We start from the raw sequence: 15,939 nt of genomic DNA, 5'->3' as shown, positions 1-15,939 counted from the left end.
CTGTCCCGCAACATTGGCTTCCATCTTTGTTTGCCCATGGGGTGTGGGCGTCACTGTCCAAGCCCACACTTACTGTCCCCCCTATTTGCCCTAGAGGGGTGGTTAAGAGTCAACCACATCGCTCCCCTGTAGAGCTGGAGTCACGTGGAAGGTCAGACAGAGTTGGAATGGCTGTCCGGGGAGGTAGGGCTTTCTCTGACAGCCGGTGAGATTGTGAAATCCGGATTTTTAACTCAGTTCTACGTCCCCGTCCACCAGTGGTGGGGTCCTGAGGTGGGAGCAGGGGTGGGGAGGGGTGTCTGGACTTACAGTCCAGTGAACGCCACCAGGCTATGTCCTGCCCAGCGATAAACCCACATCATGTGGCTCAGCCTCCCTCAGCGTGTCTCCCTGCTCCTCTGGCTCTAGGATCTGCAGTCCAGTGCCTTATCTCAGACCACCGCGGCCGAGTTTCAGGACGAGGGAGAGTTCGCCTGCTCTGTGTGCCTCACAGCTCATCCACAAACCGCACAGAGGACGTTCGTACCCCATCATGCCTTGTGGAGCCTGAACAACAATCAGCCAGGGACACAACGTGGGAAGTCGTAATAAAACAGTCATGGCGTGGTGATAAAAACTGAGAGATGTGGGAAGGCAGGGAGAGGAATGAAGCAGGGGGAGAGTGAAGGGAAAACGAATCCAGTCCTGCCCTGATCAAAGGCAAGAGGGCGGTGACGACTGAGGGGTGGGATGATGTCAACTTTGTCGGAGAGACAATGATGAAACAGACCAGGAGGCACGGAGCCAACAGCACTGTCATCAACCCATTACCCCAGAGATCAAATTCCTGTGGATGCACTGATTAAGGCTGAGCCAGACTGCAATTTAGATTCCCATCTAGTTTCGGTGAGAGACAGTCTGAGTATCGCCACGCCTGAGGAGCAGCCAGGCAGGAACTCCTGCGAGGCACACCGCGGCCGAACAGCTGCCCACTTCCACGCCGAGCGGTGACGGGAGGGTGGGAGGGCACGCTGTGGTTCCCCCCAGGATGCTGCTGTTCCAATACGGAGTCTCCCTGACACTGCTGTCCCTCTGGGCAGGTAGGCACGGGTTGGTGTGGGGGGGGGGGGGTGGGGAAGGGGGAGAGTGGGGAGGGCTGCTGGGGAGTTGGCAGCAAACCTTCATGGTTAGAGTCTGGGCAGTAGGTGGGCAGGGGTTTGGGGAGAGAGAGCTGCCTGGATGCTGTGGTATGGTCAGATTCGCCCCCGCCCCACCTCAGTACGTAAACCTCTGCTCAGTTTGCCGAGGTGACCAATGTGAAGGCGGGACAAACAGGGCAGATGCCCCCTTCCCTGATTCTGCCCCACACCCCGAGGGTTAGCAGCTCCTCAGGACAGGGTCTGCCTGGTGCCCCGACTCTGTCGGTGATTCTCGAGCTCCTGCTCCAGTGCTGGGCTAGGTTGTGTGGGCGCTGGGGGGGGGCCGAATGGCCTACTGCTCTCTCTCTCTGACCGAGTTAACAATCACACATGCCCAGGTTAGACTCGAGTGGGTGGGGAGCAGTTGGTTTGGATAATTGATTATTTAGCCATTGTGCCTTTGAACTGACGACTGAATGCTGAGTTCCTGAATACCGTTTTGACAGGACATTGAAACCTTCGGATAATCCGAAATTCGTATAATTGCTGTTTGGATAATTGAGGTTTTTACTGTACTCACTGCGCCTTCATCAGCCAGTGAGTGGGTCAGGATCCGAGGACACAGAATTTATAATACATGTGTTTTAATTATACACTGTACATTTTACTGCAAATTCTGTGTCCTCTGATCCTGCCCCACTCACTGCATGATGAGGAGCAGTGCTCTGAAAGCTACTGCTTCCAAATAACCCTGTCGGACGATAACCTGGGGGTTGTGTGAGTGATAACAGTGCCTGCCCCACACCAACACTGGCTCCTCCACACCATCTCGTACCGGGGTGTGCCACATACAGCCAGGGTCACCACCTCACCTCGGCACCAGCTCCCTGGCTCTCCCTGCACAATGACACCTCCCTTTTACAAATACCACAGAGGCCTCACCCCAACCCAATAACCCCCTCCAGCCCCTACACCCCCTCCCTATTCACGTTCCCATCACTGAAACACTCCTAATATCAGTAGTGCGACGCACCTTTAGCACTGACCCTGTGACAGTGCCCACTCCCTCAGCACTGACCCTCCGACAGTGCCCACTCCCTCAGCATTGACCCTCCAACAGTGCCCACTCCCTCAGCACTGACCGTCTGTCAGTGTGGCGCTTCCTCAGCACTGACCCTCCGACAGTGCGGCACTCCCTCAGCACTGACCCTCCGACAGTGCAGCGGTCCCTCAGTTCTGACCCTCCGACAGTGCCCACTCCCTCAGCACTGACCCTCCGACAGTGTGGTGCTCCCTCAGCTCTGAACCTCCGACAGTGCGGCACTCCCTCAGCACTGACCCTCCAACAGTGCCCACTCCCTCAGCACTGACACTCCGACAGTGCGGTACTCCCTCAGCACTGACCCTCCAACAGTGCCCACTCCCTCAGCACTGACCCTCCGACAGTGTGGTACTCCCTCAGCACTGACCCTCCGACAGTGCGGTGCACCTTCAGCACTGACCCTCCGACAGTGCGGTGCACCTTCAGCACTGACCCTCCGACAGTGTGGTACTCCCTCAGCACTGACCCTCCGACAGTGCGGTGCACCTTCAGCACTGACCCTCCGACTGTGCGGCGCACCTTCAGCACTGACCCTGCGACAGTGCAGCACTCCCTCAGCACTGACCCTCAGACAGTGCGGCACTCCCTCAGCACTGACCCTCCGACAGTGCCCACTCCCTCAGCACTGACCCTCCGACAGTGCCCACTCCCTCAGCACTGACCCTCCGACAGTGCCCACTCCCTCAGCACTGACCCTCCGACAGTGCAGCACTCCCTCAGCACTGACCCTCCGACAGTGCCCACTCCCTCAGCACTGACCCTCCGACAGTGCAGCACTCCCTCAGCACTGCCCCTCCGACAGTGCCCACTCCTTCAGCACTGACCCTCCGACAGTGCGGCCCTCCCCGAGTCTGAGGTCACGGAGGGTGACTGCGATGGGGTAAAACCTCTTCTCTCCGAGAGTGGGGGATGCCTGTGTCATTCTCTGCCTGAGGTGGCCTTTGACACTGAACCGTTGATTGTTTTCGGTGTGGAGTTGGAGGTAATTCTGAGGGAGGAGAGGGGGAGAGCAGGAACTGGTCACATCCTCAGCCACGGCCCTATGGAGCGGATCAGACACACCTTGATGGGCCGAGTGGCCTGCTCCTGCGATTGTGTTTCCGAACATTTGGTTCGCTCCTCCTCCCGTACCTCCTCCTCCAATCGTTGGCTCCTCGGTTGTATCCGGGCATGTTTCCCAAATTCCTGTTGTCTCTCTCTCTCTCTCTCTCTGGATCTCCCCAGGGGCCAGGGGCCTGGAGTCGGGAGAGCGCCAGGTCTACGGGATCCCTGGGACGCCCTTGCTGTTGGACAGGGGTCGATCCGCACTGCCCCAGCACGAGATCTACAGCCTGACCTGGAAGCGGGAAGGACAGTATTCCCGACGGATCCTCCAGTACGTGCTGGTCAGCGACAGGGTATATCCCGCCCGGTCCTACCGGAACCGAATACGTTTCCACAAGGAAAATGGTACCCTCGTCCTCCTCTCCTTCGGCTCTGAGGACGTGGGTCTCTACTGCCTCACTGTGACTGACGTCGGGGGCTCCGAGCTGACTTCCTGCATCCGGGTGCTCCTGTACGGTGAGTCCGGATGTGCCTCTCCCCCTTGCCACCTGCTCTCCCCCTCCCCTCCCCCGGACAGGGGTCCGAACTGTTTCATGTCCCCATCCTCTGGTAGAGCCGACGGGCTGAATGGCCTCTGTTTCATTGAGGTCCCTGTCTGATTCATCTTGGGTCCAACGCTCCCCCCAGTGAATGTGCAACAAGGCCACTCAGCCCATCGAGTCTGCCCCGCTATCCGGTTGGCGGCTGATACACACCTCATCCTCCATTCCCCCATCGCCCTCCAACCCAATACCAATCAAACATCTGTCTCCCATCCTCCTTAACAATCCTCCCTGTCCCAGCATCCTCCACACTCTGGGGATGGAGCAAATTCCACAGATTTACAATCCTCTGGGAGACATTGTTTCTCACTGAGTCATGGAGATGTACAGCAAGGAAAAAGACCCTTCAGCCCCACTCATTCCTATCCATGTCCCCAACCAGATGCCTTTTAAATGTTGCAATTGTACCAGCCTCCACAACTTCCTCTGGCAGCTCATTCCATACACGAGTCATCTTCAGTGTGAAAAAGTTGCCCCTTAGGTCCCTTTCCCCTCTCACCCTAAACCTATGCCCCTCTAGTTCTGGACTCCCCCACCCCAGGGAAAAGACTTTGTTCTATTTACCCTCTCCATGTCCCTCATGATTTTATAAACCTCTATAAGGTCACCCCTCAGCCTCCGACGCTCCAGGGAAAACAGCCCCAGCCTATTCAGCCTCTCCCTGTAGCTCAAACCCGCCAATCCCAAACATGGATCCAACAAAGCTGTGTGCAGGACTCAGAGCAGACACAGGCCATTCGGCCCATTGAGACGGCACTGACCCTTCAGAATGTCCTCCGACCCCATCTCCATAATCTCAACACTTAGCATGATCAATCCACCCTCACCTGCACATCCCTGGGCACTATGGGACACTATCCCATGGCCAATCCACCCTAACCTGCACATCCCTGGGCACTATGGGACAATTTCCCATGGCCAATCCACCCTAACCTGCACATCCCTGGGCACTATGGGACAATTTCCCATGGCCAACCCACCCTAACCTGCACATCCCTGGGCACTATGGGACACTATCCCATGGCCGATCCACCCTAACCTGCACATCCCTGGACACTATGGGACACTATCCCATGGCCAATCCACCCTAACCTGCACATCCCTGGGCACCATGGGACAATTTCCCACGGCCAATCCACCTTAACCTGCACATCCCTGGGCACTATGGGACAATTTCCCATGGCCAATCCACCCTAACCTGCACATCCCTGGGCACTATGGGACACTATCCCATGGTCAATCCACCCTAACCTGCACATCCCTGGGCACTATGGGACACTATCCCATGGCCAATCCACCCTAACCTGCACATCCCTGGGCACTATTGGGACAATTTCCCATGGCCAATCCACCCTAACCTGCACATCCCTGGGCACTATGGGACAATTTCCCATGGCCAATTCACCCTAACCTGCACATCCCTGGACACTATGGGACACTATCCCATGGCCGATCCACCCTGAACCTGCACATCCCTGGACACTATGGGACAATTTCCCATGGCCAATCCACCCTAACCTGCACATCCCTGGGTACTATGGGACAATTTCCCATGGCCAATCCACCCTAACCTGCACATCCCTGAGCACTATGGGACACTATCCCATGGTCAATCCACCCTAACCTGCACATCCCTGGGCACTATGGGACAATTTCCCATGGCCAATCCACCCTAACCTGCACATCCCTGGGCACTATGGGACAATTTCCCATGGCCAATTCACCCTAACCTGCACATCCCTGGACACTATGGGACACTATCCCATGGCCGATCCACCCTGAACCTGCACATCCCTGGACACTATGGGACAATTTCCCATGGCCAATCCACCCTAACCTGCACATCCCTGGGTACTATGGGACAATTTCCCATGGCCAATCCACCCTAACCTGCACATCCCTGAGCACTATGGGACACTATCCCATGGTCAATCCACCCTAACCTGCACATCTTTGGACAGTGGGAGGAAACTGGGGCACCCGGAGAAACCCATACAAACACGGGGTGGGTGTGCAAACTCCACTCACAGTCACCCAAGGGTGGCATCGAACCTGGGTCCCTGGCACTGGGAGGCAGCAGTGCTGAGCACTGAGTCACAATGATCTTAATCACTGAATCCACTAGATTTTCACAGTCAGATTCAGGAGAGTGGAACTTCAGTGAGAGTCAGGATGGGTGCAGAAAGTGAAGCATTTGGGATAGACTCAAGGTTAGAGAACAGCAAGAACTCCGTCAGTGCCTTCAATATCACACTGAACACAGACTGGTTGACCCCTGTCTAGAACACCCCCGTTCATGTCAAAAGGAAAACCCTCCCAGTTTAGTAAACCACCAGGCCCTCCTATTCCTGCGTTCCTTTTCAGCAGAGTGGACACACGTTACACTTTTTCACACCTGCCATTAACACCTTCCCTTGCCCCTCTATCACTCCTTCACCCTTTTGAATGAAAGGTGTAAACAGAGGACGAAAACCAAGACGCTGCTCCCATCAGGCACTCCCGGGGGCAGGGTGTAGAACTCTCCCAGAAAGAGAAAATAAACCCACCTTTAACTTAGCCGAGCAACAAAATAAAGACCTGGTGGGCTCTGGGGAAAGACTAAAATAAACAGAAAAAAAAACTAGAAACGACTCACCCTTGACTCCATCCCCTGGGGACTCAAACCAAATAAATAAACTGCTCCGCTCCCCTCAAACACTCCGGGGGACGGGGTGGAAGCAGTCCTGCCCATCTCAACTGAAGATAAGATTTAACCCAATCCAGTCCATCTGGGATAGGGACCTAACGGGGCTTGGGTATTTGCCCCTCTATTGCCCCTCCCTTTGTTTTATTTCATTCGTTCACGGATGAAGGTGTGGCTGTCCAGGCCGGTATTGATTGGACAGCTCTCATCGGCCAGAGGGGCAGTTAGGAGTGACAGCTGAGAGTGTGGCGCTGGAAAAGCGCAGCAGGTCAGGCAGCGTCCGAGGAGCAGGAGAATCGACGTTTCGCGCATCAGCCCTTCATAGTGGGCAGCGCGGTGGCACAGTGGGCAGCGCGGTGGCACAGTGGTTAGCACTGCTGCCTCACAGCGTCTGAGACCCGGGTTCAATTCCCGACTCAGGTGACTGACTGTGTGGAGTTTGCACGTTCTCCCCGTGTCTGTGTGGGTTTCCTCCGGGTGCTCCGGTTTCCTCCCACAGTCCAAAGATGTGCGGGTCAGGTGAATTGGCCATGCTAAATTGCCTGTAGTGTTAGGTAAGGGGTAAATGTAGGGGTATGGGTGGGTTGCGCTTCGGCGGGTCGGTGTGGACTTGTTGGGCCGAAGGGCCTGTTTCCACACTGTAAATCTAATCTAATCTAATCTAATCACTGAGATGCTGTCACCATCTAGTGGCCAGGCTTTGAGTTGCAGCTCCTTCTCAGAGGGCTTCAGCACCATCTCACTCTTGTGTGTGAGGACAGATCAGACTGACTCAGACCGGCGTTACGTCCCGCTAAAGGCCATTCTGGGAGCTTCGACTCATCTCGTCCTGTTCCGCCCCTTAAAAACCCTCCCCCCACCCCACCCAAGCATTCCCACCTTGGAGAGAATGAAATAACTGCCTGTTGAATGGTCTAAACAGAGTCATAGAGATGTACTGAAAATGTGTGGCTGGAAAAGCGCAGCAGGTCAGGCAGCATCCAAAGAGCAGGAGTTCCTTGGATGCTGCCTGACCTGCTGCGCTTTTCCAGCAACACATTTTCAGCTCTGATCTCCAGCATCTGCAGTCCTCACTTTCTCCTCATAGAGATGTACAGCACGGAAACAGACCCTTCAGTCCAACTCATCCGTGCCGACCAGATATTGTAAAATAGTCCAGTCCCATTTGCCAGCACCCAGCCCATATCCCTCCAAACCCTTCCTATCCATATCCCCATCCAGGTGCCTTTTAAATGCTGTCATTGTACCAGCCTCCACCACTTCCTCTGGCAGCTCATTCCATACACGCACCACCCTCTGTGTGAAAAAGTTGCCCCTTTTATATCTTTCCCCTCTCACCCTAAACCTATGCCCCTCTCGTTCTGGACTCCCCCACCCCAGGGAAAAGACCTTATCTATTTAACCTACCTATGTCCCTCATGATTTTATAAATCTCTATAAGGTCACCCCTCAGCCTCCGATGCTCCAGGGAAAACAGCCCCAGCCTGTTCAGCCTCTCCCTGTAGCTCAATCCCTCCTCATTTAAGATGGCCTTTGTTTCAGTTTAGATGAATAATTTTGGAATCTCATACAAGCCAATCATCTGACAGGACATGGGAGGCTAATTAGTAAACTTTGATCGCATGGGATCCAGGCAGAACAAGCCAATTAGATACAAAACTTACTGACCGATAGGAGACAGAGGGTGGTGGGGGAGGGTTGTGTTTCAGACTGGAGGCCTGTGACCAGAGGGTGTCCCACAGGGATCGGGGCTGGGCCCACTGCTGTTTGTCATTGATATTAACGATGCGGATGAGAATATAGGAGACAGGGTTAGTAAGTGTGTGGGTGACACCAACATTGGTGGGACAGTGGACAGTGAAGGGGGTGAGCTAAGATTACAGAGGGATCCTGATCAATTGGGTCAATGGGCTGAGGAGGGGCAGATGGAGTTTAATTTGGATAAATGTGAGGTGTTGCGTTTTGGTAAACACACAGGGGCGGGGCTTATACAGTTAATGGTGGGGCCCTGGGGAACACAGGGACCGAGGGGTTCAGGGACATAGTTCCTTGGAAGTGGAGTTACGGGTAGACAGGACAATGAAGAAAGTGTTTGGTATACTTGCCTTTTTATGGTCAGTGCATTGGGTTTGGAGTTGGGACATTATATTGAGGGTGTTCAGGATGTTGTATGTTTTGGAATATTGTGTTCAATTCTGATCTCCCTGCTGTTGGAAGGAAACGGTACAGAAAAGATCTGCCAAAATGATACCGGGAAGAGAGGGTTTGAGCTATAGGGAGAGGCTGGATAGATTGGGGCTGTTTTCCCTGGAGCGTTGGAGGCTGAGGGGTGACCTGATAGAGGTTTATAAAATCATGAGGGGCATGGATAGACAAGGTCTTTTCCCTGGGGTGGGGGAGTCCAGAACTAGATGGGCATAGGTTTAGTAGGGTGAGAGGGGAAAGATTTAAAAGGGACCTGAGGGGCAACATTTTCACCCAGAGGGTGGTGTGTGCATGGAATGAGGTGTCAGAGGAAGTGGTGGAGGCTGATACAATGACAGCATTTAAAAGGCATCTGGATGGAGACATGAATAGAAAGGGTTGGAGGGATATGGGCCAGGTGCTGGCAGGTGGGGCTAGATTAATTTAGGATACCTGGGTCAGCATGGACGAGTTGGGCCGAAGGGTCTGTTTCCGGCTGTATGACTGTATGATGCTATGACCGATGCATGAGAAATGATTGGATCAGTTAACATTATAATCGCAAGAGTTTAAAAACATAAGAGATTTTATTGAAACTAATAAACTAACAGGAGTGATGTCTTAAAGAGAGATTGATTTGACTCAGATTTGCTCAGGTTAAGAAGAGTGAGGGAGGAGTCTGGGAGAAACGTCCAGAATTCTAACAGCGTTGGACAGGGTGAACGCAGGACCATTGACCAGTGACGGGAGGGGGTGAGTCCAGAACCAGGGGTTGGGGGGGTCACAGTGTGAGGATACAGGGGCTAGCACTGAGCTGAGGAGAAATATCCTCACCCAGAAAGTGAGGCAGCCTCTGGGAGCCTCCACCACTGAAAGCAGTTGAGGTCAAAACATTGAATGTTCTCAAGAGACGGCGCTTGTGGTTAAAGGGGTCAAAGGTCATGGAGAGAATTTGGGAAGGGGGGATTGGGTTGGATGAAGGGATGATGGGATATGAGGGAGTGGGGGAAGGATATTGATTAATGGCCTATTGAATGGCTGCGCAGGCTCAAGCGGCCTATGCCGATGTTCCAGGCCTCTGCCACATCCTCAGGTCGCCCCAGATCCCAACCACCCAGTTGCCATCTCCACGGTTCATTGATTGGTCAGTAACAGTGGCCCTGTGCCTCGCAAACAGTTTCTCCCCGTGTCCTGAACCCTCAGGGTAATAAACTCACCCCAACAGGTAGCCTGACAGGCTTGTCTTCCTGAAGGAGAACCACTGGGGATACTCCAACGGATCTCTGTCCCTCATCTCCCCCTCCCCACATCCCCCCCCCCGGGGAACCAAATCTTCCCTGCGCACTCTCTGAGGAACCCACCTCCTTCCTGAAGAGAATCCAGGTTTTCCCCTTGGAGAGAGGCGACTGGTGGAGGTTAGGCCTGAGGGTCAGTATGCTGCAGGTTTGCGGACGGCAGACTCCATGGTCATCTCCGCCATTTTGGGGATCGGTCCCGCACTGTTGGTGTCACCCTCCATCGCAAACTGACCCCCCCCACTACCCGCACTTGCCCTTCCTCCCACACCCCCTAGGTGAGGCACAGTGCCCTCACTACCTCGATCACACCAACACCCGGTGTGGATCTTCCATTTCATGACTGCGCGAGGCCATTCGTCCGATCTGACGTCTCAGGCCATTCAGCCCTTCTTGACCAGTGAATCCTGGCTGCCCTGGGATTGTATTCGGCATGGTGGCTCAGTGGTTAACACCGGTGCCTCACAGAACCAGGGAGCCGGGTTTGATTCCCACCCTCAGGCGACTGTCTGTGTGGAGTTTGCACATCCTCCCCGTGTCTGTGTGGGTTTGCTCCGGGTGCTCCAGTTTCCTCCCGCAGTCCAACGATGTGCAGGTTAGGGTGGATTGGCCATGGGAAATTGTCCCATAGTGCCCAGGGATGTGCAGGTTAGGGTGGGTTGGCCATGGGAAATTGTCCCATAGTGCCCAGGGATGTGCAGGTTAGGGTGGATTAGCCATGGGAAATTGTCCCATAGTGCCCAGGGATGAGCAGGTTAGAGTGGATTGGCCATGGGAAATTGTCTAGGAGAAAGTGAGGACTGCAGATGCTGGAGATCAGAGCTGAAAATGTGTTGCTGGAAAAGCGCAGCAGGTCAGGCAGCATCCAGGGAACAGGAGAATCGACGTTTCGGCTTGAGCCCTTCTTCAGGTATATCTCCTCATTCCTGAAGAAGGGCTCATGCCCAAAACATCAATTCTCCTGCTCCTTGGATGCTGCCTGACCTGCTGCGCTTTTCCAGCAACACATTTTCAGCATGGGAAATTGTCCCGTACTGCCCAGGGATGTGCACGTTAGGGTGGATTGGCCATGGGAAATTGTCCCATAGTGCCCAGGGATGTGTAGGTTAGGATGGATTGGTCATGGGGAATTGTCCCATAGTGCCCAGAGATGTGTGGTTTAAGGTGGATTGGCCATGGGAAATTGTCCCATAGTGCCCAGGGATGTGCAGGTTCAGGGTGGATTGGCCATGGGAAATTGTCCCACAGTGCCCAGGGATGTGCAGGTTAGGGTGGATTGGCCATGGGAAATTGTCCCATAGTGCCCAGGGATGTGCAGGTTCAGGGTGGATTGGCCATGGGAAATTGTCCCACAGTGCCCAGGGATGTGCAGGTTAGGGTGGATTGGCAGTGGGAAATTGTCCCATAGTGCCCAGGGATGTGCAGGTTAGGGTGGATTGGCCATGGGAAATTGTCCTGTAGTGTCCAGTGATGTGTAGGTTAGGGTGGATTGGCCATGGGAAATTGTCCCATAGTGCCCAGGGATGTGTAGTTTAAGGTGGATTGGCCATGGGAAATTGTCCTGTAGTGTCCAGGAATGTGCAGGTTAGGGTGGATTGGCCGTGGGAAATTGTCCCATAGTGTCCAGGGATGTGTAGGTTAGGATGGATTGGCCATGGGGAATTGTCCTATAGTGCCCAGGGATGTGTGGTTTAAGGTAGATTGGCCATGGAATATTGTCCCATAGTGCCCAGGGATGTGCAGGTTCAGGGTGGATTGGCCATGGGAAATTGTCCCATCGTGCCCAGGGATGTGCAGGTTAGGTTGGATTGGCCATGGGAAATTGTCCCATAGTGTCCAGGGATGTGCAGGTTAGGGTGGATTGGCCATGGGAAATTGTCCCATAGTGTCCAGGGATGTGCAGGTTAGAGTGGATTGGCCATGGGAAATTGTCCTATAGTGTCCAGGGATGTGCAGATTAGGGTGGATTGGCCATGGGAAATTGTCCCATAGTGTCCAGGGATGTGTTGGTTAGGGTGGATTGGCCATGGGGAATTGTCCCATAGTGTCCAGGGATGTGTAGGTTAGGGGGGATTGGCCATGGGGAATTGTCCCATAGTGTCCAGGGATGTGCAGGTTAGGGTGGATTGGCCATGGGAAATTGTCCCATAGTGTCCAGGGATGTGTTGGTTAGGGTGGATTGGCCATGGGGAATTGTCCCATAGTGTCCAGGGATGTGCAGGGTAGGGGGGATTGGCCATGGGGAATTGTCCCATAGTGTCCAGGGATGTGTAGGTTGGGGTGGATTGGCCATGGGAAATTGTCCCATAGTGTCCAGGGATGTGCGGGTTAGGGTGGATTGGCCATGGGAAATTGTCCCACATGCCCAGGGATGTGCAGGTTAGAGTGGATTGGCCATGGGAAATTGTCCTATAGTGTCCAGGGATGTGCAGATTAGGGTGGATTGGCCATGGGAAATTGTCCCATAGTGTCCAGGGATGTGCAGGTTAGGGTGAATTGGCCATGGGAAATTGTCCCATAGTACCCAGGGATGTGCAGGCTAGGGTGGATTGGTCATGGTAAGTGTTGGGATTATAGAGATGGGGTCGGAGGTCATTATGAAGAGTCAGTGCAGGCTCAATGGGCCGAATGGCCTGTGCCTGCACTGAGTCCTGCACACAGCTCTGTTTGGGAGGGAGAGGCAGGAACCCTCATCATGTCGAAGCAGCCTTCAGATGGCCACTTGAGGTAGCAAGGGGATGGGCCAAATGCTGGGAAACGGGGTTAGAATGGGAAGGTTGCTGTATTTGGCTGGATATTGGATGGGCCGAAGGGCCTTTTCCGATGCTGTAGACCTTTGTAAATGAGTGGCTCTAACCGTGTTCCAGCCTGTGTCCAGTATAAGGTCAACATTGCTTCATTTGTTGTCAATTCTACTGTTCCAAAAATATTCACAGCCTCCTTCCTAATGACCTTCGCAATCTGTCTCATTACACAACGCCATTTGTCTTCCTGCGTCCACAGGATCCCTTGATCCCTACCCCCGTTCTAATGTTCGGAATACTCAGTGCTACTTGTTCAGTCAAGCAAGTGAGATCGAGAGGTTTTGAGCGAGGGGATTCCAGAGCTCACCCCCACCCTGGGCACAACCCTCACCAGTGACCGAGAGATGGGGAGCGGGGATACTCCTCAGTGTGGGATTGGAGGGAGTTACAGATAGGGAGGGGGTGTAGGGGTTGGAGGGGGTTACAGAGATAGGGAGGGGGTGTAGGGGCTGGAGGGGGCTAGAGAGAGAGGGAGGAGGTGTAGGGGCTGGAGGGGGTTCACAGAGATAGGGAGAGGGTGTAGAGGTTGGAGGGGGGTTACAGAGATAGGGAGGGGGTGTAGGGGCTGGAGGGGGTTACAGAGATAGGGAGGGGGTGTAGAGGCTGGAGGAGGTGACGGAGATAGGGAGGGAGTGTAGGGACTGGAGGGGGTTACGGAGATAGGTAGGGGGTGTAGGGGTTGGAGGGGGTTACAGAGATAGGGAGGGGGTGTAGGGGTTGGAGGGGGTTACAGAGATCGGGAGGGAGTGTATGGGATGGAGGGGGTTACAGAGATTGGGAGGGGGTGAGAATTTGGAATCTGGAATGCGAATTGTAAATGGGACAGTTGTTCTGACAGGATGGCAGTGTAAGTCAGTGACAGACAGGAGGCGATATTGTGAAGGGGAGGGGCAGAATCGCGGACAATGTGATGAATGTGGAGCGTGGGCAGCAACAGAGAGCGTAACTGGCTGTAATTTCTCAGCCTCTCCTTCTCCGGCAGAACAGGTCTCCGAGTTGGCTATTGAGGTATCTAGAAACCCCACCAACGTGACCTTCAGTTGCTCCGCACGGAATGGGACAGAGGTCCGCTATCACTGGCTCAAGGACGGTGAAGATCTCTCGGTAACCAATGACACGTTGATATCTGACGATGGCCACCAGCTGTTGCTGACGTCAATGGACCCAGTGCTTTGTGGGATCTATACCTGTCTCGTGACCAATAAACTTGGCCAAACATTGGTGAACAAGACTATCTCAGGTGAGGAGGTGCGCTGTCTGAGTGTTATTTGCCCTTTGCCCCCTCAGTTGGTTTTCTATTTCTACCCCCCTGTCACCCTTCATCGACCCATTTACTCCCCTAGCCCTGGGCCATCGCCCAGGCTTAAGCAATCCAGCACAGAGTCTGGGCATTCATCCAGTCCAATTAATCAAACGCGGAGCAGTCGAAACTGCCAATCAGTTATTGGCTGACTTAATATTCCTGAGGGGTTTGTGACCCCTGCCCTCCAACTCAGAGCGTGAGGGAGAATCGAATGATCGTGGACAATGTCGATGGGCAGGAAAAATCCCTGGAGTTCAGGGGTTAAGTTGTGAGGTGAGACAGCCCAAATCAGAGACCAGTTTTCTCCAGGATTCTGAAGGTTAAGGAGTGATCTGATCAAAGCATTCACGCTGGACAAGACAGGGTGGATCAAGGTAAACTCTTTTCACTGGCTGGAAACGTTCTAGAACAAGGGAGCAGAGTCTGGGAATGAGAGCCAGAGCGCTCAAGAGAGGTGTTGGGGTGGCACAGTGGCTCAGTGGTTAGCACTGCTGTCAGGGACCCGGGTTCGATCCCACCCTCGGGTGACTGTCTGTGTGGAGTTTGCACATTCTCCCCGTGTCTGTGTGGGTTTGCTCCGGGTGCTCCGGTTTCCTCCCACAGTCCAAAGATGTGCAGGTTAGGGTAGATTGGCCATGGGAAACTGTCCCATAGTGCCCAGGGATGTGTAGGTTAGGGTGGATTGGCCATGGGAAATTGTCCCATAGTGCCCAAGGATGTGCAGGTTAGGGTGGATTGGCCATGTGAAATGGTCCCATAGTGTCCAGGGATGTGCAGGTTCGGGTGGATTGGCCATGGGAAATTGTCCCATATCGCCCAGGGATGTGCAGGTTAGGGTGGATTGGCCATGGGAAATTGTCCCATAGTGCCCAGGGATGTGCAGGTTAGGGTAGATTGGCCATGGGAAACTGTCCCATAGTGCCCAGGGATGTGTAGGTTAGGGTGGATTGGCCATGGGAAATTGTCCCATAGTGCCCAAGGATGTGCAGGTTAGGGTGGATTGGCCATGTGAAATGGTCCCATAGTGTCCAGGGATGTGCAGGTTCGGGTGGATTGGCCATGGGAAATTGTCCCATAGTGCCCAGGGATGTGCAGGTTAGGGTGGATTAGTCAGGAGTAAATGCAGAGTCATAGGGTAGGGGGAAATGGGTCTGGGTGGGTTACTCTTCAGAGGGTCAGTATGGACATGTTGGGCTGAAGGGCCAGTTTCCATTCTGTAGGGAATCTATGATTTCTACACACAAATGTTGGGAGATTTTCGGAACTCTCTTCAGAAGAAGAGGGATTGGTCGATGGTCCGACAGAGGGGTGTGAAATCGGATTGGGATAGATACAGGCAGAGAGGTGTCCCTCAGATGCACTAAACTCATAATCCAGGCCGTTTCTTCGGAAGTTGCTGGAAAAGATCAGCAGGTCTGGCAGCTTCCATGGGGAAAAGTCAGAGTTAACATTTCGGGTCTGGTGAACTGACGATAGTTGGGAATCTGTGAGTTTATACGCAGAGGGTAGGGTGGGGAGAGGGGATAGGGAGTAAGCGATGGGTGGGGATAGAGCCCAAAGGGAGAGTAGAGAAGTTGGACAGACGGGGGGAGGGAGGGGGTAACGATCAGGCTGGGAGGGTGAATAGATGTTAATGGAGACTGTCAATGGCTAACCATAGTGTGTGTAATGGCAGGCTGTGGGATAACAAGGCCTGATTGGGTGGGGTACGGTGGGGGGGGTAGAACATGGAGAGGGGGGGGGGTCAGGCCCCAAAATTATTGTACTCGATATAGAGTCCCAAAGGCAGGGTCCCCAAGTGGAA

The 15,939-nt window shown here is 54.0% G+C and overlaps 1 protein-coding gene across 2 annotated transcripts in view; it reads left to right on the top strand.

Moving 5' to 3' along the window:
- The first annotated feature begins 897 nt into the window (after nucleotides 1–897).
- Nucleotides 898–15,939, top strand: part of si:dkeyp-97a10.2 (HEPACAM family member 2) — a 28,060-nt gene continuing 13,018 nt past the window's right edge. The window contains exons 1-3 of one of the 2 annotated variants that reach the window (XM_060852687.1): nucleotides 898–1,079; nucleotides 3,445–3,780; nucleotides 13,815–14,072. In XM_060852687.1, the coding sequence (XP_060708670.1) occupies nucleotides 1,028–1,079; nucleotides 3,445–3,780; nucleotides 13,815–14,072 (646 nt within the window). In that variant the 5' untranslated portion in view covers nucleotides 898–1,027. Of the gene's footprint in view, nucleotides 1,080–3,444; nucleotides 3,781–13,796; nucleotides 14,073–15,939 lie in introns of both variants that reach the window. The other variant, XM_060852685.1, reaches the window with a different exon arrangement.

This window comes from Hemiscyllium ocellatum, chromosome 38, assembly GCF_020745735.1.
Source record: "Hemiscyllium ocellatum isolate sHemOce1 chromosome 38, sHemOce1.pat.X.cur, whole genome shotgun sequence".
NCBI classification, from domain to species: Eukaryota; Metazoa; Chordata; class Chondrichthyes; order Orectolobiformes; family Hemiscylliidae; genus Hemiscyllium; species Hemiscyllium ocellatum.
Note: the sequence above shows the minus strand (reverse complement) of the source record. Positions and strands in the feature narration are given on the sequence as shown.